At 42.8% G+C, this 27,793-nt stretch overlaps 1 protein-coding gene across 1 annotated transcript in view; it reads right to left on the reverse strand.

Moving 5' to 3' along the window:
- Window positions 1-27,793, reverse strand: part of prex2 (phosphatidylinositol-3,4,5-trisphosphate-dependent Rac exchange factor 2) — a 91,086-nt gene that overhangs the window by 22,649 nt on the left and 40,644 nt on the right. Inside the window, exons 18-36 of the mRNA XM_086151264.1 lie at window positions 26,819-26,967; window positions 26,620-26,705; window positions 24,983-25,119; window positions 22,795-22,912; window positions 21,766-21,950; window positions 19,431-19,592; window positions 15,607-15,829; window positions 15,321-15,528; window positions 11,448-11,627; window positions 10,886-10,980; window positions 10,481-10,563; window positions 8,313-8,403; window positions 6,307-6,435; window positions 5,081-5,122; window positions 4,193-4,290; window positions 3,915-4,061; window positions 1,170-1,272; window positions 924-1,067; window positions 704-818 (exon numbers count right to left, since the gene is read on the reverse strand). Of these exons, the coding sequence (XP_086007390.1) occupies window positions 704-818; window positions 924-1,067; window positions 1,170-1,272; window positions 3,915-4,061; window positions 4,193-4,290; window positions 5,081-5,122; window positions 6,307-6,435; window positions 8,313-8,403; window positions 10,481-10,563; window positions 10,886-10,980; window positions 11,448-11,627; window positions 15,321-15,528; window positions 15,607-15,829; window positions 19,431-19,592; window positions 21,766-21,950; window positions 22,795-22,912; window positions 24,983-25,119; window positions 26,620-26,705; window positions 26,819-26,967 (2,495 nt within the window). The remainder of the gene's footprint in view (window positions 1-703; window positions 819-923; window positions 1,068-1,169; window positions 1,273-3,914; window positions 4,062-4,192; window positions 4,291-5,080; window positions 5,123-6,306; window positions 6,436-8,312; window positions 8,404-10,480; window positions 10,564-10,885; window positions 10,981-11,447; window positions 11,628-15,320; window positions 15,529-15,606; window positions 15,830-19,430; window positions 19,593-21,765; window positions 21,951-22,794; window positions 22,913-24,982; window positions 25,120-26,619; window positions 26,706-26,818; window positions 26,968-27,793) is intronic.

A 27,793-nucleotide genomic window follows, 5' to 3' on the forward strand; every position in this document is an offset into this window, starting at 1 on the left:
CTTCGAGAACAATCAAGTGTATGTGTAAATCAATCTAAAGATGACTGCACTGACACAGGATATCTTGCAAAACACATTTAATTAAAGTCTCCAGATCCTCCAAGTGTTGAATACTTAACCGGCTTTGTATACTCTGAGTCCCTGCCAGCTTGTATTTCTTATTTTCCAAATATAAGGGGAGTTGGAATGAATTTTTCAGTCTGAAAAATTACAAGGACACCGAATACGCAGCAATATTGTTATTCTGACTGCGTCTCGAACAGGGCCGACAATCCCCTCGTACATTCTGAAGGCGAAATAAAGTTCTCCTTTCTTTCGGCTCCCCAAAGGATCTGATACTTCATATCTATTCGCACCTCATTAAATCATCCGCGTCGGCCAATTACAGCCGAGCGTCGGCTGTGCAGCAAACCAATGAGGTACGAGGCGGGGACACACGAGAGTGCAGCGGCTGTGCGGACACGCTGAATCGGGACAGGTGACATGCAGGGCCATTGTAATCCAATCACGGCCCCCCTGCGGTGTGTTTTCGCGACCAATCATATAAAATCCCCGCTGTGCTGCGCTGCCCTGTAATGAAATCACCTAGAAGTCCCCCCGCTGGGCGCCGAAAGCCAATCACATCAGAAAGGTCGGTCATCTTGATGACAACTCGATGCAAAAACTCTAAGGAATCAAGAGTAATGCGCTCGGTGCATCTCACCTCAGCTTCTTGTAGTACTGTTTGACCTTATCCAGCGAGGCGGCGTTAATTTGCGCCTGGTATTCCTCCACCGAGACGTTGTCCCTGTAGTAATATCCTTCCATACTCTCCAGCGCTGGAGAAAAATCCAAACAGCAGAGATTAGGTGGTTGTTGATATTTAAAAAAAAAAAAAAAAGCATGTCTGCACCTTAAACATGCCATCATCATCATCAGAATACCTTGCGTGAAGAGCACCGGATAGATTTTGATGCCTCCTCCATTTTTCAGCCTGAGGGGCAGCAGGGAGAAGTAGAAGCTCTCAAGGTAAAAGCAAACTTTCAAGTTTTGTCGAGTGCCCTCCACCTGGTACGAGATGGGCATGTCTACGAGACAGGAACGGGATGCGTTGAAATTTCATAGCTACGCCGACATATTCACCATGACAGAAAAATCTGCGACCGTACGTAAAATAAAAGTGTACATACTGGCCACCAGCGGTTCCCCTTCAAACTGCTGGAAGTAGAAGGTGACCTTTTCCAGGTCTACAAGTGCCACCTGAGTGTCCTCCAGCATGGCTTGCTCGTCCGTCTGCAAGGAGAATAGAAGCACACTGGTATTTAGATAATTCATTCATTCATACCCAGTGCCGTGCACAATCCTGGCTGACACTGGGGAGAGGGCCAGTCCATTGCAGGACCACATACAGAGTTGGAGAACATGGAAATGCCACATTGAGATTATTTATGCTGGAATTCCAACTGGAGGCTTTCACAGACAACGACTAAAAACTAAGTACTAAGTATATCAACAGCCAACGGATGAGCTCGAACAAAACCGGACACAGGAAAGCTGGTAGACAATCAATCACAAGAGCGGTATTGGCGGCGGAGATTTGATGGCGGTATGGATGAACAGGAACGGCAAAGGACATCCCAATCAATATGGCGCGTCAAGAAAGAGGAGCAGATGGTGGAGCGCGGCTTGTACAATGTCAACTCTAGGACGCATCAAGACCGAGTGGCGAAGGAAAAGCGACCGACTGAAACAGCGGAGGCTCAATCTAGTTGTAGTCTTTTATAAAATGACCCTGTAGGAAATCTCAGTCTGAGGCTTGGCTGCAACTTAGAGCTCTAAAAACTTGTCTTTAGATGTGAGCAGGGGTGAGATGATAGTTTTCCACAAGCCTTTTCCAAATCTTATAAACATATTCTGACGTATGGGTAGCGTTAGAAGACACTGTCGGTGATGATGTCGCCATCACTGACGCCACATCCCAAAATAGGTGGAGTGTGTGGATGCATACGTGACCAGCTCAAAGGTACCCTTGTGTTTACGTATATGACAGTGTGTACGCATGCTTGTGCGTGTTTGTAGACATCCTGGCTGAGTGTGTGTGCACATCCATGCAAATGTTTCTTTTAAAAAGAAAAAGAAAACCAACTGTCAGCCTGCCGTGCAAACAACTGCAAGAGGCCGACACCGCGGTCTCCATCGGCAGCACGCAAATGGATAAACACCAGCATGGTACATGAGGATTAGGGCAGTTTGGAGACGCCAAAACATGTGACACGATTGGGTAGAGGTTACCCGGATGTCGCAGGGGCCAAGATTTCCCCTCTGGGCGTTCCATAAACACACTTTTCTCAAAACGCATAATCAGTACACCCAGAACAAAAACAAGCACACACACAACCACAGCATGTTTAGCTCGTATTTCATGCATTTCCCTAAAAAAAGAACAGGTAGACAGACCCTGTTCGGTTTCTACAGGGATGCTTTAAAAGTACATTTTCGTAGGAGTTGGAAAAGGAAAAGGACGTGGAAAGAGATGATTTCAGGGGACATGATATAAGCCAAGAGGGGCCTTTGACCTAAATACGTGGTCATCCAGAGTTGGGCTTTGGCACACTCTGTGCCCTCCATTCACACTGAAAAGCAACAGAAGCAGGAATGAAATTTAAATGCTAAGATTTAATAATGAACAATAATTGCTGTACTGTGATCACTGCTAGTGATAGAATGAATCTTTATCGTTGTTTATTTTTCTTTATTGAAAATTTCAGAATTGACATTTCCACTTTGACAATAAATGAAAGATGGATGGATGGATGGATGGATGGATGGATGGATGGATGGATGGATGGATGGATGGATGGATGGATGGATGGATGGATGGATGGATGGATGGATGGATGGATGGATGGATGGATGGATGGATGGATAGATAGATAGATAGATAGATAGATAGATAGATAGATAGATAGATAGATAGATAGATAGATAGATAGATAGATAGATAGATAGATAGATAGATAGATAGATAAGGATCCGTTTTAACGGTCAGATTTCCAAAATTTTCCATATTTTTATGATTTCTTTTTTTTTTTTTTTTTTTTTTACACTAAACTGAAATTCTTGTGCCCGGCCAACCGAGGGAGTCAAACCAGCTCCGGACACTCTGTGCTAAATATAAAGCTGAAGCGAAGTTTAGACAGTGTGAGGTTACACAGCTGAACTGAGATCGACAGCTCTGATGCTTTGCAGATGTGAGCTGTAATCAGGAAGACAAGCTCAAATGATTTTGGCTCCTCTGTATTTCTTACCTCTAATTGACCTCAGAGGATAATATGAACACAGAAAAGACATTTCTGTTGTTTTTGCTGTGGTCACAATTCATACATTAAGCATTCAGAAGATGACGCGCCTTCTGTTTACTATTTAACCCGTGAAGGACGACAGCTACAGAAACCCGATCTCGGCGATTCAAGCTATATGTTATTACTCTTCATGACTCCACACTTGCTCCGGTGCATCTGGCTGAGGGGGCGCATCTTGTGTTGAACTTGGCTCGGTTTCTAGTATCTGCTCGGGTTCACCATTAAAAGGAGGAGGAAAACTGCTGATAGCTACGCAATTCGTCTTTTGCAAATATTACAAAACTCCCTCACTTCATGATTTCAGAAAACATGTTGTTTAAAATATATTTATTGCACGGTGGATCGGAATAATATGCAATGTTTGACGGAGAAAATTTCAGCCAAAAATCTTTGTATTTGGATTGTGGATGTGATGTTTGCTTTGTAATATGAAATTTTCTGACAGTGCTCCACTCCCAGTCTGCTTCTTTCGCCACAAAGCCATATGTGATGTGTAAAACAGACACACGACTGTACACAAATCAAAGAAAAAATCATGGGAAATGAGAACTAAAGGGCTGCTCTGCTGCTCACCAGATTTGGAGAGAGAAGCGACTGGAAGTGGAAGAGAAGCCCAGCACTGGCTATTTGTTCCAGCCACCGTCTGCTGGTTTCCTGAACCTCCTGCAGGTCCTGGGGGTCTGTGGCGTCTTGCTCTGACTCTCTGTTTACACCGTGGAACTGAGAGGGGACAGAGAGTCCAGTGAGCCGAGGGAAGTATTCTGAGGCTTCACGATCATGGAAGGAAAATGAACAATGTCTCGTCTTGCGGGTCGGGGAGTATCAAAGATCCTGCGCGGTGCGTGAAGTACCTGGTGCAGAACAGCCAGCAGGTGCTCCGAAAAAGCGCATATAGCTGCGACTAGAGACTGGCTGAACACCATGTCTCTGCGCAACTGGATCTCCGAATCTAGAGGGGAAGTAGTTATAGCTCATTTATAAGGGGGCATTAGTGTTGTTTATTTTTTTTACATTTATAAGAGCTGAATTATAAAGATGACATGAAGGATGACACGTTTCAAAGAGAGGAAAGTTACTGCTTGTTTTAAGGATAAGAGACAAAAACAGAGCAGTCACCATCAAAATTTGATACTCTGTAATAAAAACAACCACACTGATAACAATGATAATAATAATAAAAACAACAATAATAACAACAATAATAATTATAGTAACACACAACAGCAAATCAAAACAGATGCTTTTTGTTCTTTCTATTTATACAAGAACAATAAAATATATTATCCTAGTTCCTCTGAATGGGTTTTATTGTGCTATAAGTCAAGTGCCAATTCGGAAATAATGAGGACTTAACCTACTTAATGGTTTTCATAAGTCAGCATGTCAGTGAGTTAGGCTTTCAAGAGTGACTTATAGAAATCACAAAGGTAAATCATATATGTTAGAAAGTATATTGATGTCTGACTGTTAGTTATTTTTAACATTGAGACTTTAACATTAAGAAAATCATATACAATAAAACACACATTGTAAGTAAATTCAAAATAATTGCTGAACATCAAATTGCATTTTTTTCTCTCCCTTTTCCAATATTTCTATTTTGCATATTCTTGTGATATTTCTTCTGCATGTTCCCGTCAGTCGTTCCACTCAGCGTCTAGTTATTTTAAGGGCCCACTATTTGGGTCACGGCAATGAGCAGTGATGCGTTTTAAAATGTGTATAGACACGGGACAAACCTGCATATTGAAGTAATACAAGGAGCAGCCGTGTCTTCACCTCTGGAAAAACACAGAAGAGCAATCTGGTCAGACAGCTAACTACTTTTAAACTCTAAAAGAGCCTTTCAGACCACAACAGTACAAAATACTATAAATTCAGCCCCATAAGGTCATAAATAACGATGCTGTATATATAGCTCTCTCTTTTTTTTTTTTGCTCAACCCCGGCCCCACAGCTGTTTATCCTCACATATAAGCAGAAGACACACAGCCTCGTAAAAGCAAAAAAAAAAAAAGAAAAAGAAAAAAATAGCCACAGGCAAAAATAATAACATAAATTCACATTTGTTTAAAGTCATATCAGAGTGTATGATAGCTTGGCAAGACATCGCACTGCATGAAAATCATTACAGTGGGAGGTAAAAAAGTTGGGAGTGTGTGGGCCGAGCTGTCACAAATTCATTTGTGACCGTCATCTTACCTCTCCACCGCAGCGCAATTTTTCTGAGAGCAGGAGTGTGTGCGTATGCCCTAGGTCGGTCTGCATTTTTAAACATACACCCATTAGGTTGGTGAAAGGGTAAATTCTGCGAGTAGAAATCTAGTGCTCATCACAAAAGCTTTGAATGTTAACCCCCGACGTTTATGACAAGAAACGGACGCTTTAGAGCTGAAGTTTCCCATTCGACTCAATTACAATATTATTCCCATGTTATAAAGCCATTTATGGCAGACACTCACTCTCAGTCACAGCTGTGTGCAATTCATGCTCTCCAATTTTTCCTTTTTTAATTGTAATGTTAAATGCCGGGTCCTGTAGCAAACATCATGTGTGCATCTTCACAAAATATTTGCAGAGTTCAGCTATCAGGGTCTCTGGCACGGCGACAAAAACAGCCAAATCTTTCTTCACGGCCGTTTGTCGGTTCCTAGCTCAGCATTTCCAATATATTGTTCCCAGGATGGTTTGAGGTGTTAAGTTTGGGGTCCAGGAACACCTTGAAAAACTACGAGTTGTTATGTCTAAGAAATATGATGTGGTGTTCTGGAGAATTGGCCAATTTAATGGACGTCACCTTTGCCAGACATGCTTTTCCAATATAAATATGAGATGTTATTGTGTCAGGAAGCTTTGGAGCCAAAACATGAAAGCTGTTCTTGGCTGTGTGTGTGTGTGCGTGTGTGTGTGTGTGTGTGTGAGTGTGTGTGTGTGCATGTGTGTTGGGAATAGCTTTATCTCATACCTTCAACATACTTTGCGATGGTTTGAGTGAGGACCTGCACGCCGCTGGGCAGATTCCAAGGATCCTGCTTGACGTGGAGCCGTAACTTCTTAGTGTAGTTCACCTTGGGCTCCATCTCCTGCTGAAAGTCTGAAAGCCGTACAAGCCGTGTGTGTGTGTGTGTGTGTGTGTGTGTGTGTGTGTGTGTGTGTAAGTGAGTGAGTGTGTGCGTGTGCGTGTGCGTGTGTGTGTGTGTGTTTGTGTGTGTGTGTGAGATCATAAGGTGAATTTAAGTCCCAATAAACAGAATAAACAGACCCATGGGCCCTTTTGCACGGACATTATAACACCAAAAAATGTAAAAAAAACTCGGTTAAGTCACTTTGTTTTCCATCTTCCTTAAAACTCCCCGTAACTCAATTCCGCAATAGCAGTTTAAACTGAGCCATCACTCAATCAACATTGATAGGTGTAGAAATATGACATCCTTGACCTCCCAAACCAACGTCTTCATATCTCTTGGTTCAATCTTTGTAAATGAAACTACTTAAAACACTGAGCCTCCAGTTTTAAGGTTGAATCATACTGTTACTGAATTAGCCTTGGCCCACTTTGAGTTAAACAACAGCATAATATGATGTTAACCACCTCACAACTAAACAGGAAAGAATCTAATAAAGATTAGTTTTGAGATAATAACTTTTAATAGAGGATTAAAGATTAAGGCTTAAATAGATAGTGTGTGTGTGTGTGTGTGTGCACGTGCATATGTAGAGATCAGATGCAGGAATGCTCTACTTGCTAGATAATCCTATTTTCCCTGTTATCAACTGCACACATTACTAGAATTTAGATGGATCAGCAATAATCAAGGCCCTCACATCTCTCCTGAGGCCTTTTCGAAAACGCACGCACACACACACACACACACACACACACACACACACACACACACACACACACACACACACACACACATCCGGCATACACACACAGTGACAGTCATAAACACAAACAAACCTATTTTCAGTCCAAGCATATCCGCATTCAGTTGAGGACAGATAAGAGAGGGGGTCTACGAGTCACATGGGTTAGGGTGTTTAGATGCTTATTAAAAACTGAAATTTAACTTTGTGTGATGTAATAAAGTTAGTAAATATTTAATATAAACCCCAATTGAGGCCTCTAGCTCTACGACACGTCAAAAGCATAGATACCATCCACACAATGTAGGGAGAATGTACTTGCAAAAAAAAAGAGGAAAAAAAACTCAACTGGCTTTTAAAATAGTTTTCCTACTGTATAATCTCCAAAATGGGCTGAGCCACTTGTGCGCGATTCCAAAGATCACGACATGGCAGGCAAGAAAGATTAAATGTGTACGTCAAAAATGATGAGGGATAAATGTAGCCACATAAAGCGGCGTTTCCTACATCGTCCGGTAGGCAGATAAAAATGTAACAATGGCCAGCGCCGAGAAACACTGAGGCCACGCAAAGGGCAGGTGGAAAACGAATTGGGGTGAAAAACAAAAATGATAAGATAATGTAAAAAGCTCAACAGCTGCCACAGGGTCACATTTTCCAGCGAACGAGAAGTAGTGCCACAATAAAGTGGAGAGTAGAGATGAGAATGAAACTAAGTGGTGCCGTCTTTTTTTGTTTTTTTCAATCAAACTGGCTAGTTTGTTTTTTTCCTCAATTCCCTGCTGGAATCTTCGGACCCCCAACATCTGCACAACCACAGACACAGATTGCATAAGAGGAAGTTGCAGCGAGCACGCTCTGTTTTCTGTTTTTTTTTTTTGTTGTTTCTTTTTTCCCAAGGCCTCGCTGGAGCAAAATAGATAAATAAATTAATTCTCAATGTATTGAATGAACTACTGAAGAATCCCTGTTTGCAAGAAGATTGGGTTTGCCATAATACATTTCCTGAAATCAGAGAAGTCATGAAACACTCAGGAGGGAAAAAAAATTAATAAGTCATCTCCGAGTCCCTGATCAGGAAATTAAGACCTTGTTAGTTACCTTGCATTCCTCTTCCGGGCGCAAAGCACTTGGTCTGCTCGAACGCTCGAGCCACAACCGCTCCTCGCAGCAGGCTGGTGATTGAGTCCACCTGGAGAAAAAGAAACAAAAAAAAAAACAAAAATAAAAACAAATTTCAAATAGTATCTCTTGCATGGTACAGTTCGTGGGGAGTGTGTGAGGGTAAAAGCAAAAGCAGATGCCTCTAACGCACATCCCGCAGAGTCTCCCTGAAGACAATTTGCAGCACGGTGCATAAATTTTTTTTTTTCGGAAAGCACAAAAAAAGAAAGAAAGTGCGAAAGCAGCAAAGCCTCGCTGTCTTCGCTTTTGTGCCACAGGTGGAGAGAGACATCCGCAGAATATGTCTCTTGGATGCGTTGTTATGGAAAGACAGGGATGAACTTAAAGCTAGCATGGATTTTCCTTCCTGCACGCTGCATAAATCAGCATTTGACCTTTAAGGAATATTGAGTCCCGCACAAATTGCGATTGTTTTGTGTGTTGAGATCCTCTCACACTTAATGGGCTCCCAAAGAGATGGAGTTTTTCCTTGATTTTAACCATTTGAGCATTTTGAGCTCATGCGGACTGTTTTTAATGGCGCGCTACAGAAAGCAATCACAAAACTGTCATTTAAAAACTGCCTCCAAAGGCAGCAAACTATGTACTGGGCTCACTATTATTACCAATTATTTTCCTGAAGCAATCAATTGAGCATATTTCTTTGAAAAAGACAAAAGAACGCAGGAAAGGGGCCACTCCTGTGTTGCCTTCAGTTTTGAGTTCTTGCTGATCTGCCGGCTTGCAAAACAAAAAAGTTGATTTTTGGGAAGGGGAGACAGAGACTTCAAATGTTTTTGCACAAACCAGACATGCATCCCCGCAGCTATTGAACTCGTAAAATGTTGACTGCTGTGGTGAGGACACGTTCCCATCTGAATCACAAAGAGGCTTCCCTCAGCTCCTTCATCTGTGCTTCGGCATCAGCGAGGTCTGCACTGCCAAAACACTGAAATCCTATACACCGCTTGACTTTTGTTTTCTTTGTAATCCCATTAGATTCTAATGTGGCACAGAGAATTTTCATTTCTGTGATGAAATGCAAGTTGAAAGACAAAATATGCTTTTTAAGAGAGATGTTTAAGAAAACAGAAAAGGCAATTCTGGTATTCTTCATCCCCTTTGTATTCATTCTGAATTATTTTTTTAGTCGCCAAATAGTCACTGAAGGTCGCATTTGCTGCAGAGGGCCTAAGACCGTCTGGGAAATGGCATATTTAAATAATTTCCATTTGCATTGTATTTGACCAAGTATATTTGTTTGTTTCAAATTCTATTTAGTAATTATTAAGGATTCATTAGTCCTTGGACAAGGGGTCGGCAACCCACGTCTCTGGAAAAAAAAAATTAAATCAATTGTATCTAAGTTAATAATTTCTTTATTTTATTTCATGTTTAGATTTGAAGATTATGGTGATCCTATAACATTAAAATAAAACATCGGGTGTCAATTAAAATGTGAAACACATGCTGGCAATGCCATTTATTGAGTTTTTTATTGAGTTTTAATTTTGACTTATTTATTGAGTTTTTCAGCCCTGGCGTGCAGATGTTGTGGGCTGAGATAAATGAGCAAAAATCACACTAAGGTAAAATAAAAAATTTAATTGACTATTTAATTTGCAAATAGATATTTTGCAGTTTTCAGTGAAATAGTCATTTTTATTGACGTTGACAGGTGACTGCACGCCCCACCACACACAACAAAGCTGCTGGGGGAGAGTTCAAGCTCAGCTTTTTATTGCACAAACATGAGGATGACTCAAATAGACATTGAGTATTTTATTTCTTGCCTACTTTTTTCACAGTTCAAAACATTTTTGTTTTTGTGCAGAAATAGAATTTAGATTTCATAACTGCAAAGATAGCATAAAGGGGGAAAAATTATATATGCTGTGTTATCTGAATTTTAGATATCAAAAGGGGTTTTGAGGTTCCTGGTGTTTTCTTTTCTGCGGGAAACAGATCCAAATGGCTCTTTGATCATTGCAGGTTGCCGACGTCTGCCTTAGACCAACAGATAGAATATTCAGAATCAACTGTGTCAAGTTTTTTTATCATTTAGTTGCGCAAACCACATCGGCGGAGAAACTGAGCCGTCTCACCTGACTGAACAGGTGCTCCAGGAAGCTGTGGAGTTTCTTTTGCTTGTCGTGGGACAGCCAGACACTCGAGGCAACTTCGTCCCCTGCGGAGGTGACGTAAGATCATTAACTCTGAAGCGTTAACCCGTGAACCTGCATACTATTACGGTATGGATTGTCTTTATGGCCGTCTGCGTCTCAGAGATACGGTTTGCTATTACAGTGCCTGATTGAATACTTGATGGCTCGCCATATAGGCATAATAGTCTGTCAGCCGAAGGAATATTTACTAACATTGTTGTCGTTAGGGAGTATAAACTGATTCCAAAGGCGCAGAATAAATAGAGTTTATTTCATTCATTGTAATAACAATAGAAAAATAAATTGATATTCTACATGTCGGGCGGTATGTCGCATTTTATGTACCTGAGTCCATCTCATCGCTGTGGATGTAAGAACTACAGTGGCTGCTGCAGATGCTGGTGAAGGAAGCGATGGAGTTCCGGTTGCTGTTGCAGTCACTGAGGAGAGAGCGGGAGGGATCGCTTTCAGCTTCGGGCTACGTTTGCTGCCCCGTCATCGTGATTTGAGACAAAACAAGACAACGGGGAGAGAAAAGCCACGGGAAACGGGGACTCGAGATCTTTATCGGAGATTAACCGGGGCCTTTTGAATGAGAACCAGTCTGTGACAAGAGGAAGGCCCTTATCACCGAGGCTCATCAGCGAAATCTGATGTGGGACTGAACTTTATTTTGTCTAGGGGTCCAGGGTAGGAAACAGGAGATCATATTTAGATTTTTTTTTTTAGATGAGAAAAGCATAAGAATTTTACTTTTTAATTTTATCTCATGTCTGAGATAAAAAATACAATGAAATGAAAACTCAGTTCATTGTTTTTCCTTTAATATATATATGGATCTGAGGCCAATTATCATTTGTATATTTAAATTATCAGATTTGAAGAGTATGACACAAAGGCAGTTTACCTATAAGAGTCTCTGTTGCTGATGGTGTCATGTCCAGAGTCCTCCTGTTCCTCCCCCGCCACATTAAAACACACTTTTTTGCCATTCCGCTCCGCCTTCTCGCCCTCGCCCTCCGCTGATATGTAGCTCTCCGTGGTCTTTGTCTCTGACGCCGGAGGATAGGTGATGGAGGATAAAAGCCTGGCAGATAAAAAGGAGATAGGTTAGGGGAGCGGGATTGATAGAAGACGTCAGGGTTTTCATCCAAAAACAATGCTGAGGACTGAAACAGACACTCGGAGTAAACTGATGGCACACAGCAAACCTTTATGTCGGCCTTACACCTTACGATTTTCACAATTGCTGACTAATATACTGAATGTCAGAAGGAAATATCTTGAGTTGAATGGCGACAAAAACAGCCAAATCTTTCTTCACGGCGGTTTGCCGGTTCCTAGCTCAGCATTTCTAATATATTGTTCCCAGGGTGGTTTGAGGTGTTAAATTTGGGGTCCAGTAACACCTTGAAAAACTCTGAGTTGTTATGTCAAAGAAATATGATGTGGTGTACTGGAGTCATTCTGGAGTTGCAGCACACTCCGGTCAGCTCGGTTGTTAAGTGTAAGGAGGTAATCTTACAGTCTTAGCAGGGGTTGATCCGTCTTTTCCTAGTCTTGGGCTTACGACAATATGAAACACATCAGATATTATCTCTCGGTCTGTCTCTCAGGTGACATAACACAACCAAGAGATGAGCACTAACAAAACGAAAAAAAGGAGACCTAGTAGACAAACAATCACAAGAGCAGTATTGGCAGCAGAGACATTATCTGTTAGTATGGATCAACGGGAATATTGAAGACCGTCCCAATCAGTATGAAAGGTCCTGAAAGATGAGCAGATGGTGGAGCTGCTGGCAGAACAACACGGCTTGTACAATGTAAACTCTCCGACGTGTCATGATTGGCTGGGGAAGGAAAACCGACAGACTGAAACAGCAAAGGCTCTGCAAATACCCTGTGAAATCATGGTGGTAACATGCATGGTGGGAAAAAAAAAATCTGATAGCATCTGGTTGTAGTCAGTCTTGTTAAGATTCAGTCTTGGTAAAATCGCAGTCTCAGACTAGGCTGCCACTAAAAACTCAAAAAACCTGTCTGGGAGCAGGTGGGAAATGATAGTTTTCCATGAATCTTTTCCAAATCTTTACATGTATGGGTGCATTTTATGGGTAACAGAACCACTTTCAGCTGTATGTACGATGTGTGTTTGTGTGTGTGTGTGTGTGTGTGTGTGTGGGCTCCGGCGGCCAAGTGAGCGGGGGCCAAACTAAACCCCCAACCTGTTAATGTCTGGCTTCCGCACAACAGGTTCAGATGTTGGGAGAGTCACGTTATATTAATAGGTTCAAACGCGTAGCGGCATGCAGCTGTGTCAACACGCTCTGACTGGGCTGCTAAGATCCCTCCGCCTGTTAGCGGCTCGCTCGCTCGTATTCTAATCGGCCAGCTATCGGAGGAGCAGGAAGAGGCCAGCGGGGATATTTACACAGTTGCAGCTAAACATGGTGGTATTTAAAGCCTTATTCCGGAAAAAATGCTGGGCTTGGACTTTTTTTTTTTTTCAATTACGCCTTAAACGCCACGTGCACGCTCCGACACGGAATGTCCGTTTACATTACTGCTTGTTTTTAATTAGCGCCTGCGTCGATTTTTCCATTGTATCATAACAGATGCGGGCAGAAGGGGACGGCCTGCGAGGAGCCAATGACGTCTGTATGTAATAAACAAGCCGCCTCGACATACCTGCAGTTTTTATTCTTCAATTATTTGAACCCCCCGTCCTCCCTGCCACACCACTCCTCCAACCTCTCCCTCCATTGACCCCCTTTCTATCATTTACGGAGTGACAAGCAACGCCCTCATTACAATCTACTCCAGAAGCCGCCACAATGGCTCTCCATAGGAGAGTTGCATTCCATCGCCATGGAGAAGCCTTCCACGCTCTGTGATTGGCTATCAGTTAATAAAGAAGTAAAACGCCATTTGGGGCCTTTGGGGAGCTATCGAAGGGATCGAGGGGGAGTAACAATTGCTGGAATGGAAAAGGGGTTTCAAAAGGAATGGTGTAATCAGAAATGCAGCAGAAGGAGAGCGGGCCAAAGTGGATCAGCGCTTAAAAGCCGCCCAGGCCTGAATCATCTCTAAATTTCTCACAGGAAGCTCTTTGACCTAATTTGACACATTAGACCATTAGACATCAATCGCCCTCCATGCAGCTATAAGTCAATCTGCATTCTGAAAACCAACATCAGTCAGTTTTTTTTAACATTTTATGCAGAACTCTCATTCACAGCAGGGTAAATAAAACAGGCAAGTTCATAACGCTGAAATAATTGCTTTTGGGGTTGCTGTTAATGATCTGTGCGGAAGAGGAGAAGCAGATTGAGATGAAAAGGAGGAAGACGGCGGTGCTCCGGGACAGCAGGAGAACCCAATTCAATGCGCAACTGTCCTCTGCTTCGGTCCCAGGTCAATGTTTTCTTGGTCAGTTTCCCCCGGCATTCCGTCAAGGCCGTTGAGACCTTGAATGTCAGATTATGGCGGTTTGGGCGGTCGCGTGGTGCAGGTATGGAGAAAAGTTGAGGTCAATCACACACAGGAAGTGAGGCGGGAGGGAAAGACGAGCGTGCGGACGGCGCGTGAAGTCGCAGCGACCCCGCAAACAACTCCACATGCATCGAGAAAAATTCATGTGCCAAATATCCAAACCCCATACTTCCTACCAATGCCATCCACTGTTTGCGAGCCCCTTACAACACACAGGTTTGTTTGTGTGTGTGTGTGTGTGTGTGTGTGTGTGTGTGTGTGTGTGTGTGTGTGTGTGTGTGTGTGTGTGTGTGTGATTGAAAAGGTAGACAGTGAAGGTCATCATCACCTCACAAGCAGCGTCTGAGATCACTCAGCGAGGCGGCACCGTTGGCACTAATTAGTTCCAACAGGAGTGTGACAAAATTTATCCCGACTCCCATCATTACGGGCCCCACCATGGACGCCGCTCGCGAACGTCATCAGACAGCCCGCTTAGGACCGATGACTTTTAATTCCTTGGCTAAACGCCGCTGCCTCCTCGTGACATATTCAGCAAGATAAAAAATGATAAACGTGCTTCTCAGTCTAATCGACCTGCTTTCCCTGACATAAACACAGCAGAATAAATAGAATATATATATTCAGGGTTTTCATTCGTAGAGTTGGGTAATAGGTTACAAAAATATGACAGTATAAATTTACTATACATCTGGACATGAGTGGTCCATCGCAAATGCTCTTTTCCATTTTGGGTGTAGCAGGAGAGCCCATGGTCCTTGGAGGACCATGGCAGTGTTTCAAATTTCTCTCTCTCTTTGGTCCCCCTTTACCTCCAAACAATGAACTCAGCAGCTGTGCTGAACAGAGAAGCCGGCCAGGATACAGTGAGGTAACACAAATAGTATTTGTTCTAACATGCACGCACGCACACACACACACACACACACACACACACACACACACACAAAACCTTGAAATTCACCCAGATCAAAAACGGAGCGGACTTTTATATTTACGGTTTGTTTTTGGAGATCGGCTTTCAAAGAAATCAGTCAGCATTGGTAAGTGTTCTTCGTTTTGCGATCGGAAAAAAAAAACATCGGAACCCTTTAAAAAAAATATGTTTTTTTCGTGCCTTGTTTTCGGAATTCTACCAAATGTCGGACCCGAATCCCTGAATTGTAATAAATAAATGAAAACCCGAAATAAAATACGATTTTTCAGATTTATTTTAAACAAGCTAGCCGCAGGCACGTCACGCGGGGGGAAACGGGGTTTGTGATAAGAGCAAACGATCACTCACTCGTGGATGTGAGCGCCGTGGGCCTCCATCTCCTTGACAACGGTGGTCAGTTTGTAGAGAAGCTTCTGATAGGCGTCCAGCGTCAGCAAGTCTTCCTCTCTCAGCAAAAAGCGGAGCCCGTGGCCTTCCGTCCGACCGAGACTGTGTCCCGATGGGGCAGCCATGGAGGTGATGGTGTAGCGGATGTTGACCATTGGGTTCAGTTTACCTGGATGAGTTACAAAAAAACGCTTGACATCGCGTAGATTCAGATAAACGACACGGTAGAGCTGTCTCTCCCCCATACCCTGCTCGGCGCCAGCGCGCCCTCCTTTCTCCAGGGTGTTCTTTCGACTGTCCAGCTGCACACCAAATGCGCTGCCCAGGGAGGTGGTGGTCTTGTGGTAGGAGACCTCCATCATGTTGATGTGGCAGTTTGTAGGGCAGAAGTCGCTGCTGTGAAGCGGAGACACTTTGCCCTTGGCTTGCTTGAAGGTCGGCCATGCTCTGTTCTTTAGCACGCGGGCGAACTGAAGCAAAACACAGAGTCGACAAATGCTGTGACATTTCACTAGCTATTTAATCCTTCTTTAGTCAAGTAGTCAAAATACAATAAAATGTTTTTGTCCAGGGACAACAGCAAAAAACAATTAAAGCCAATAGAAGTGTTAAGAATGAATGAGTATATAATGAATTATTGTTTAATTATTAACTAATTATGTTGGAACGGCAAAAAGTTTATCTGCCGGTTGATTACAGAAAGATATTTTGAAATGACCGGAGGAAATGTTTGCATTTAAAGCCACACCTTGGAGAATAAAGTGTTCTGATATAATGGCAATGACACATCTATAACTTGTATTGAATTAATCACAGACTGCGAGTAATGCAGCCTCAGGGCAGCACAAGTCAGTGACTCCCTGAGCCGGACGCAAGACAAGATAAATGTAGAGGGTTGCGTCAGGAAGGGCATTTGGTGTAAAACCTTTGCCAAAACCAGACATGTGAATCAAACCTAATAATCTCATACTGGGTCGGTCAACCAATACTGATGGAACCGATGAAAACTGGGATACCGTAGGTCAAAGAGGGAGAGGAGGAAGGCGTGTTCGGAAGCAGAGAGGGAAGAGGAAAGGCAAAAGTCTGGGACTGAGAGTAGGGACTTTGAATATCAAGACTATGACAGGAAAAGGTAGAGAGTTGGTCAACATGATGCAGAGAAGGAAGGTGGATATACTGTGTGTCCAGGAGACCAGGTGGAAAGGTAGTAAGGCTAGAAGCTCAGGAACAGACTTTAAGTTGTACTATTATGGTACTGACAGGAAGGGAAATGGAGTAGGAGTTATCTTGAAGAAGGACTTGGTGAGGAATGTTCTGAAGGTGAAAAGAATGTCAAATAGACTTATGATGCTGAAACTGGAAATTGAAGGTGTGATGCTCAATGTTATTAGTGGCTATGCCCTGCAGGTTGGATGTGAGTTTGAGGGGAAGGATATGTTCTGGAGTGAGTTAAATGAAGGGATGCAGAATATTCCCAGAGATGAGAGAGTAGTAATTGGTGCAGACTTCAATGGGCATGTTGGCACAGGCAATAGAGGGAATGAAGAGGTGATGGGCAGATTTGGTATATAGGATAGGAACGCTGTGCGACAGATGCTGGCAGGCTTTGCAAAAAGGATGGGAATGGGGGGTAGCGTGGTGCAGGAGGTAGAGCAATCGTCTTTGGAACCGAACATTTCTGTTTCAATTCCCAGTTCCTCCTAGCGTGTCGAGGTGTTGTTGAGCTTAGGGTCAACAGTCCAGAGCAGCAGAGAGTGTGGAAAAGAGGTGAAAAGCAGGTGGAGAAAAGTGGCAGGGGTACTATACAATATTACACTATCAGCCAGAATGAAAGGTGAAAGGAAACGTGTACAAGACAGTGGTGAAACCAGGGATGCTGAGTAAACAGTTACATGACAAAAAGACAGAAGGCGGACCTATGGAGGCAGAGGATGTTGAGGTTCTCTCTGGGAGTGACCAGGATGGATAGGATCAGGACTGAGTCTATAAGAGGAACAGCACATGATAGATGTTTTGGAGAGAAGGTCAGAGAAGCCAGACTGAGATGGTTCGGTCATGTACAGAGGAGGGATAGTGAATATATTGGTAGATGGATGCTGGAATTGTAACTGCCAGAAAGGAGGTCTCGCAGAAGACCAAAGAGAAGATTTATGGACATAGTGAGAGAGGATATGAAGATAGTTGATGTGAGAGAGGAGGATACAGAGAGTAGGGTTAGATGGAGAGGGTTTATTCGCTGTGGCGACCCCTGAAGGGAAAAGCCAAAAGGAGAATAAGAGGACAGACTGCGAGTGTTGTGAATGTGAATGAAACACGGCAGCACCAGCCATTAAATCAAATTTTAAAAGATCCAGACTCACAGAAGTCAGACTGCTGTGAGTCTATAATGGAGTATAAAACTCCATAGTGGGAGAAATGAGTGGAACTCATTAACAGCAGATCGTTTCATCATATGACAAGAAAAAAAAAATTTTTTTTTTGATTGATTTCAAAAACTTGATGATCTGCAGACCAGAAACTTGCTGAGGTTTTTAAAATACGACTCGTTTATGGAGGAGCAGCACACACATCTTGTGTAGAATGTAAATACCCTGGAAATACCCATGAGACTATAATGTTATCCGGCTCTGATCAATCCAAGAGTCCAAGAGAAAACCTCCTTGTTGTGCTAAGAGATAGCATCTTCATTTAAAAACACAACACGCAGGAAAACCAGGAGGCTCGCCGGAGAGCTAACCCACAATATCACAAACACATTTTTCTTTTTTTCCTTTTTTTTCCTCTGCAGCAGTTGGTTCAACTTCCCCCGAACCCTCTGATACCCGGCCGGCAGGTTCTCTCAACTGTTACACAGCAGAGCTCCGGCGAAAATAAGAAACCGAAAGCAAATCGAACTTCTGGACAATAACAAAAAAAAAAAAAAAAAAAGACAGTTGAGGCCAACTGATACAGACTAGAGATGACCTTCACCTGACAGCAGAGGTTTCAACGCATGCTTGCCTCCAGAGAACCTTTTTTCAGTAAGGCCACTTGTTTGCATCGCCCCCTTTTTGTCGCTCTTTCCTCATTTTGATTCTTTCTCAATCGACCTTAGTGGCTACTCCTCCCTGCATCCCCCCCTTCACTCCTGAGGTTTTTGGAGGAATGCATCAAGTGCAGGAGATATTACACAACCGGAGTCCTGGTTGTGACTGAACTGAGTATTTATACGTGACTGGTGATTAATCCAAGACCTGTTCTAACATTGTGAGAGAAAAATCCAATTACAAAAAAAGAGAGCCTGATAATTCTACATATCGCACGTCAATGACATGTCAGACCTCTTGGTGAGTATATTTTCCCCTCTGAACAGGTGCGTTTGAATGTTCCTTTACCCCAAGGAAAATATTGCGCTTTGTCAGACCCACTGTTTGAAGAGAGTTATTGGAAAAAAATTATTTTCCTGCATAAAAATGAAGGTAATCTTCCGATCTGCCAAAAATAAATGAGCTGGCTGATTCATTAGCTCTCATACCCAGTACTGTGTATTTCAAGTGAGCAAAAAAGTAAAAAAATTGATTAAAAAAAACGGTTAATTTTAAGTTCCTGTGTATGGAATGTATGATGTATGATCCTCGGAGATAATAAGCAAAAATTTAGAAGATGTGTGGTAATTTATAACAAAAAGTTATGGTTTCAGTGTTAAAACACCTCGTTTGAAAGGGAACACACTGAGCCCCTCTGTTATCAGGGGCTGAAGACCGCTTAGGATAACACTACTTGGGACTATTTTGTCACAAACCAAAATTTTTTTTTTTTTCCCCCAACCTAATTTTTTTGGTTCTTGTGATGCCGGGCTACATCCCTGATATATGAGTGCAACAAAAATCTTTACTTGAGCTCTTTTCACACTGCAAATCATTGCACCACACATTTGAATGGTAATGAATGACACATGTATGCATATTTGTACACTCTATAGCATGTTTGTAACGATCAGTCAGAAAGCATGAGTAAGCATGAGTGTCTACTTTGTAATAACCAGTTGGCTGCAAAACATTGTTACAATGAGCCGAAAGCGCGTTGTCTCACCTTCCTGTAGTTTGTGATGCGGCGGTTGATGTGCTCCAACCTTTCCCCACACATGGCACTGAAGCGAAGCTGCAGCTCCTCGGGTAGCACATCACAACTAGAGCTTAGCCTGCCGCACATCTGCACCAGGGTGTCATCATTACGCGCCAGTGCCTCCAGGATCTAAATTGGGGGGGGGGGGGGCGGCAAACAAGGACATGGGGTTAATTAACTCATAAATAAACACCTCAAAAGTCCCTTTTGGTGCAACTAATGACACACAGATGGATAAGCAAACTTTTTTTTACTAATTGGTAAAGAAAATGAATTTTCATATCGGATTAGTTGAAGACTAATATCTCTCCCGTGTGTGTTTTCAAAAATCCGTTAAGACGAAAACCCAAAATTGATTTTCCTTGTGATGACATGCACTCTATGTACACTCTTGACTTGAGATAGGAGATTAGATATGATTGGGAGGAGAGGCGGATATCTCCGTCTGCCTTAATGAGATGCCCTGTGGAGGAGGGAGAGGAGAGGGAGGACGCAAATTAAAGACAGGAAGAGACTCCAGCTCAAAGAAACCCCATGTGGCTCGCTGCACCCACAATATGGTAATTCAATACCATGCGTGCTTCCAAAGCAAACACAGGCTGCTTGTCTGGACATGCATGGCGGTACATTAATAATCCTCCATACAGTTGAATTGAAGACACTCTTGGAGAAGCTGCGTTGAAGTTTAATCTTCCCCATTTCATCGAATTTCATTGTTTTATAGAATGATGCTACTGGAGGATTTTAGGTGTTGAAGACATTCACGCTGCTTGTGATCTTTGCTAATTTACCACAAATTTTAGAACTTGGTTTCCACAGCAGCCTGAGTGCTTTGCACACAGGCCTCTTCCACAAGCCAATAATAACCAGATGTCATTTTAAAACCCTCCTACAGGCTTGTAATCGACACACTACAAGAGATGAGCACTTAAAACAATACTGCATTTGAGCATCAACTGTAACCAGGTCTGTTTAATCGTCCAGAATCCCATCAAATCTCTAAGTAGTAAATATGAAACTTAAAATAAAGTATAGGATTGACTTTATTGATCCCACGGTCGGCAGCATGGAAGAATGTGTAGGAAATGGGTACAAAAACATAACAAACATAGACTATGTACATTATATACAGTCTAGTGCAACATTTCTAATGCAAAGATATGGAAAACAACAGAGGTGCCTTGCATAGGAAATGACTGAGGTTATAAGTGGGAGATGTGTTCAGGAAAGAATGTATAGTAATATTGATATAAATATTAATATTGCACAGATTGGGGCGGTGAAAGATTGAGATAAGAGGTGGAAGGGTAGTGCAAAAAATGCAACAAAAAAAGGTTGGTGATGCCCATGGGCAGTATTTTCACTGTGCAACATTCAAGTACATGCTCATGAGTTTGTGGAATTAAAGTCCGATAGCAGATTGGAAGAAGGTACCATCTTGCAATGACGATTTCACATGATGTCAGGTTACGCACTTTTTACAGAAATCAATAGACGTCAATAATAGTAGCACGTCTTTCGGCTATTATTTGTCTTTCTTCTCAGAGGAGAAACTTTAAATTCTGCCCACCATTTGCTTTGCTTCATAAAGTTTGTTAAAGATGATTATCCTTATCCGATAAGCACATTCCTGTCTGTACAATATGATCCCGCAAGACCCTCTGAGGGGAAACAGCAGATTCTAAACAACCCCTCTACTTAAACTTGATGTGTATACGCTGTATATCCTGTACTTGAAGTAAGCATGCAAAAAAACGACATGGCAATATTGCTCTTATTCCATAACCATACCATAACTTGCTAAAGTGGAAAGAAGCATGTTGGATGTGTCCCAAAATGCTCTCTGACACATCGTCGTGATGAACCCAGTGGATTTTAGCACGGTGTCCCAAACAGACAGGGAAAGATCGACAAACCGCCGAGGTCTGGGTGAGAACACAAAGCATAACCACTCCATAATTGCACGTAGTCCTTCATCTTCAGCTCGTAAAGCAGCTGTTTACAGTGTCTGGACTATAAATCAAATTGCACAACTATGTATGGGTGTAATTATCAGCCCCCGGCCCCAAAAGACACACAACCCCCACGATCCCTAGAGGACGATGGAGCATTCAAAAATGCACTAATGGGCCACTCCCAAGAAAAATTGTTAAACAGATGTAGAGAACTTATTTACAGCACAGCCAAATATGTCTGTATAGATATAATTCAACAGGACAAAAATATATTTTTTTACAGTCAGTCACCCATAGAAATGAAATTATGATTCTATATCGTGACGGGGTAATAACATATATAGTACCTTTGCAGTGAGGCTGAAGAATCCCTTGGGTTCCACCATCTTCTCCATCACGTGGCACTTGATGCCGGCCGTGCTGTCGTACTCGTACACGACGCCGTACTCCAGGTGGACGTTGTCTACGGTCAGGCTCACGTGGTCTTTCTTCCCATCAATAATGGCTATCGTGTTGAATTTGTCCATCACCTCTGAGATGGCAGAAACAGAGAGGAACAAGGAATTCAACGTTACCAATGTCACAAATGATAAACGTTATGAGTTATAAATATTCAGTGATTATAATAGGCTGACTCGGAGTTATGCCGCCATCGGCTTACAATGCTGACATATTTCCCACGATGTATTTCTTTCATTCCTGCCACTCTTCCTGTCCTTCCTGCACTCCTGTACCTTCATCTATGCACCCTCCTAACCTCGCAGGCTCCCGGGGGGTCGGGCTTGGCACCCCCAATTGTTTCATTTACAAATATTGTATCATGTAAGTCAAAACCACCTAACTGTTAGCCCTACTACTATTGTTTGTTATTACACTCTTGTTTTCTATCCCTGTCCTCTCTCTATCTCTCTTGGTCGAGGCAGACGGCCACCAAAATTGAGCTGTCCCAGTGTCATGAGACAACCGTACTGTGATTCAGCGCTTTATAAATAAAATCTGACTTATACTGACTTTCAACCTACATCCGAAAATGACAGGCGATTCCAAGCGCATTATTTGGATTACTTGGAATTACTTGGAATGACGACTTAATACAGCAAGAGATTCTGTTCCGAAGCCATTTGAGTTGAAAGGTATTAGCTTTCCTGTTTTGCTTTGTCATTGGGATCCTTAAGTCAGAGTGTAGAATTAACCCTTGACAAGTCAGGTTGGAGCTCACCGCCTAACCCGATCCAGATGAGGAGGTTTTAATCAAGACAGAATTCGGAGTTTCTCGTGAAGGGGCCCGTGTTACATCCGCCGACACTGTAAGTAAGATTTATTTTTCCATCTGTGTGTGTGTGTGTGTGTGTATGTGCTCGTGTGCGCAGTGTCACCTTCAACTTTGCACTCGAAGCCATCTCCGTTCTCTTCCGGGATGGGCTTCTGGTTGCTTCTCTGGTTGTCCTCCTGGGCACTTTCACTGTTGTTGTACACCCACTTAATTGTATCTTGCTGCGTTGGAAAACAAAAGGAATTAAATTAAGAACTTAATTAAAAGTGTCTTTGAGTCATAATAGATAGTTGAGCTCAAATAGGTTTTTGTTTTTAATCAGATAACTTTTCTTTTTTTTTTATATAGACGTAAGCCAAACTAAAGTTCAGACCATGACATGTAAACAAAAGCAACAGTCCAATTTGTTTTAGCAGATCTAATACGCGCTAAACTGGGTGACTTTACTGTTGACTTTAGGGAAGGATTGGACAAAATTATTAATAAAACACAAAAACGCTGATGTTTGCATCGGAGCAAGAAGTCAAGTTTGCAAACAGTGTATCGACCCTGCCCAGAAACGGTGAGCGACGTCAGTGGGGTTGGCAGAGCACACTGCGTAAACCATTCATCGACATATGGAAACATGAAATTTGATGAGACCACAAACACAAACTAATACCGATCCCGACCCAAGAAAAGCATGCCACCCAGCCCTTTGTATGTATATGTGTGTGTTAGTGTGCCCGTGTTGTGTACGCAAGTCTGTCTATCCCATCCCTTCCCACAAACAGTGCCCGTTGTCGGTTTCCTGCCAGTTGTGCCCGCCTACCAGTCTGTGGTCTTGAAATATAAAAGTAGATTACAGTGTGGGGGAGAAGAGAACAAGAAATTGCCCGAGTAGATGCTTAATTTGAACCAGATCTCCCGCTAGCGTTAAATCCTAATGAGGTTGAAAGTAATGTCTACATCACACTGTCAAAACAACCTCGATTTTCTATTTTCACAACTTTCCCACCTTAACAGGTGTTTCCCGCTGGCAGAGCGGCGGAAAACCTCACTCAGCCCTCACTCCGCGAGAGCAAAAAGAATTGATAAATAAAAATGGCGCCGAACCACTCGACCACCGTGCTGTCCGAGCCAAAACTATTATTATTTCTGTGTAATGACCCAAAAAAGGGAACGAAGGAGTCAGAGGGAGAGAGTGAAACAGAAAGAGAGATATGATTGTAAATGAAATCTCGCATGCTTGTCTCTTAGAATTTTCTCAAGGACGACCAAGTTGTGTTTCCCCCTCTGTTCTCACAGCCCCCGCCATGTTCGCTCCCCTACAATCTGCATGACTTTAGCCACTTACCGTTCCGCCGATGAGGTAATGGGAAATCAAAGTATAATTACCTGGTGAGCAACTGTTATATACTGCAAATCCATAACACAAAAATGAAGCATTACTCTCTTTTTTTTTTTTGAGAAAATATGTTTACAATAGAGACCATATCTTTTGACATATCACCGCTGAGCTGTCCGGCCACGTACTAAATCAAGAACATTTGGATTTTTTACTTGCGGACAAGCAGAGGTGGAATATATATCCCCCCAGATGACAAGTAAATGTCATAAACAAATACTCATCGCAGGCTTTTTGATTTATAGTTACATCTTTCACAAGATAACAGTGACACACAGGGGGGCTATATCCCACCTGGCAATGTGACTGCTTCAAAGTACCAAAGAGGACTCTTTGTAGCAATGTAATTCACATAAATGTACAAAAAATATACAAATGTTCAAAATGTACAAAATGTACAAAAATTAACTGACTTTGTTCTATATATACATATACACACACACACACACACACACACACATATATATATATATATATATATATATATATATATATAATTACTGCTTAATAATAAACAATATTGCAGGTAATAGTAAAAAATTCATAATAGTAAAAAATTAATAGTCAGCTCTATGTAGTATAATATATATTTATTAAACACTAGACAGAGGCATGATCATTTTACTTATTTTCAGCTATCAGTTCAAATACTAATCTTGCTAGAAGTTGGACATATTCTTCCTTGGTAAATTTTTATACCCCATCAAGGGAACGATGCATTATCATGCTTAAAAGGTCACATTTCTGAGAAGGGTTCCTGGTGTAAAAAAATGTTTATTGCCAAAGACAGTATTGGGTCTACTGTAAAAAAAAAAACTCAGATAAATTTGAAAAAATAACAGAGACCTGTTCTGTCTGGTGGGGAGCACAGGCTTGTGTTTCTGTTACCAGCTTCGTTTCTTACCTGGCTGGGTCGCCTGTACTTCCTGCAAGCGGTCACGTGGGCAATGACGCTTGCATGGCTCTCCTTGCTCACGTTGATGCCATTCACCTTGATGATGCACTGCCCCGGGTGGAGGCCGGCTGTTGCCGCCACTGTGCCTGGTTTGAGGGTGGTGGGAACGAGGGCGGGTTGGCAGGCATGGGGGGGGAAAAAAAAAAAGGACAACCATCACGGGGCGTGTCACACCCAGGTGTGTGGCACTTCCAGAAGAGACTGCGGCCAGAAAAATATCAAAATCTAAAAAGCTTCAAGTTTTCCACATCCTGTAAATAAAAAACTTGAATAACCCCCCCCACCCCCCTTGTATTTACAACTTTGTTTCCTGTTTTGGCCACTCGGGAGGAGTGTGAGAGAGCGTGAAGAGGAGGGAAGTTGTTTATCTGGGATAAATGAGGGACTCTCAGAGGGATGTGATCCAGACCATGAGAGAACTGTAGACTTATAGTTATGAGAAGGAAGTGCATAGCAGACTAAATAATCTCCTTATTTTCGTAGCTCCTTAAACACAACTCGCTCAGAGTCCGCATTCCTTTGGTTAAGTATTGCAGCACCTAGTTTTAGTTTTTTCTTCTCTATAAACCTTAATCAGTGCCCGGTACAATAACATGGCTGCTATATGTATATGTATATATGTAGGAATCTCAGCTAAGCATGTGTTTCTTGCCGATAACTACAGGCTCGACTGAACTGATTTCGTAATAAAGTGAGGATCTGTGATCAGAGAGCGAAGGGGGAGAGCGGAATGAGAGCCCTCCGCTATCCTCCGAAAACAATCTGCCACTTCAGTGTGACCGGCAAGCATGTAACATCAGAAACGTCATCACTCCACGCCACCGCATATCCTTATGTTGTCGGCATTGAAACAGCAGAGGGACGAGGCGGGCGGCTCTTCGGAGCTGACCGTTCTCGAGCTTGATTTCCGTGATGAAGCCATCTCTTTCTGCGTGCGCGTTCTTTGTCTGTAATCGGTATTACCTGCACCTGGTGACCTCAGACACCCAAGGGACGGCAGCTGTTATGACAGTCTAAAAGGATTAGACAGCTCCTACATCATAAGATTTGTCTCGGGGATCAGGACATCTACTTGAACACACAGCACGTTCCCAGGCAACCACACTGTCAAACAGGACATTTTCGCTATCCCACTTAGATAACGTGAGGAAAAAGACCATGATTCAATTCCCCTGAGAACAGCCAGACAAGGCCAGGGATTGTTTTCCTTTGATTCGACCATATCTGGTGCCACGAAACACGCAGAGTTAGCGGAGGAGGGAGCGACGGGGCGGGAGGGCCTGAACGTCCTCCAGTCGCTCAAAGGAGACGGACAGGAATCGTAAAACAAAATAAAATAAAATAATCTGAATAGGTGGTGCGGTAAGTGAGCGATCGCGCACAAATGATCAAATTTGGCAGCGTCCTCACACAACCATTGCAGCCACATGGAGATCATGAGTGGAATAAATGGGCCTCTTGTGGCCAACTTGTGCCCCCCTTCACTCCAATACTGACATACCAGCTGCCTGCCAGCTGTGCCACAATAACAGACAATTGACGGATGACGCCAGAAGGCTCAAGTGGTAAAGGCGGCGCCCTCTTACCTCTTCCGACAGCATGTACCACGGATGGACCGAAGCCGCGGATCTGGAACCCCAAACCTTCCACCGAGTCTGGAATCTTTACTGTCCTGGAGGGGGAGGGACGAAGCTACGGTTCAAGGCTGATGCGAGGTGACGTCGAGAGAGTCACTTTGCACCCGTATGTATAGAAATGCAATGTATAGAAGTGTATCCGACTTACTCCCTGGGCTTCGTGCTGACCAGCACCCTGAGGGGTCCCTTGCTGTGGAAACACTGCCTGAGGAGAATTTCCACTTCAGAGAAAGGCCTGAGGAAAACTAGGTCTCCATTCATGGCAAAGATCTTCCTCCCCACCTCCAGGCCGGCCATCTTATGACACAAAATAGGAAAAAAAAAAAAAAAAAGAATTACAGGAAATGGTTGAGTAGGGCATTTGAATTTGATTTTTTTTTTTTTTTTCCTTTTTAAAAAGTCTGCACGCAGTTGGAACCTCCGGGCTCTGGGGTCTGCTTTGCCGCTCCTTGAGGTCTGCAGGGGGGGGAAAGGGCCTCGCGCTAAACCCAATCTCATGCGCATTGAAAACTTCTCCGCCCCACTTTAAGAATGCTGCAGAATACCAAAGGAGAACCTCAAGTATACATCGCCCCTTTACTGTGCTCTGCATGAAAAACATCTCCAATGTATCCATGTCCATCACAGAGGCGGGCTGTTTTAAGAGATAACGGCGAGAGGGATATATTTTTCACGAATGAAGATTGAACTTCAGAGAAACAACAGAAATGACTGCGGACGCCTCGTGTTATTCGCTAACTATTTTCTCAGGGGAGGAGGAGGAAGAGAGGGGGATGGAGCGGAGAAACGGCACATCCATTCGACAACAACAGTTTTTGACATTTCATGAATAATTTAGCTCGATAAAATTTCGGAACTGATTGTTTTTGTTTGTGTGGGAGCCAAATTGAAATGTGGGCTTTCCACGGAGAATGGCTCAGGTGAACTCTGACATGCCAGTTTTTTTTGTACACTTCAGATCACACAGTCACATACATCTTATATATAGATAGATAGATTTCGCTTTATTCGTCACATTCAGTTATTCGGTCAACAACACTTCGGCAGGCTAGAAGGAGCCGGGAATCGATGACCGCTCTAACCTGCGCCACGCAAGCCCCACATTTTTTTTTTTTAAATGACA

Source organism: Fistularia commersonii, chromosome 8, assembly GCF_037954325.1.
Source record: "Fistularia commersonii isolate RoL2024-O1a breed Wild chromosome 8, RoL_Fcom_v1.0, whole genome shotgun sequence".
NCBI classification, from domain to species: Eukaryota; Metazoa; Chordata; class Actinopteri; order Syngnathiformes; family Fistulariidae; genus Fistularia; species Fistularia commersonii.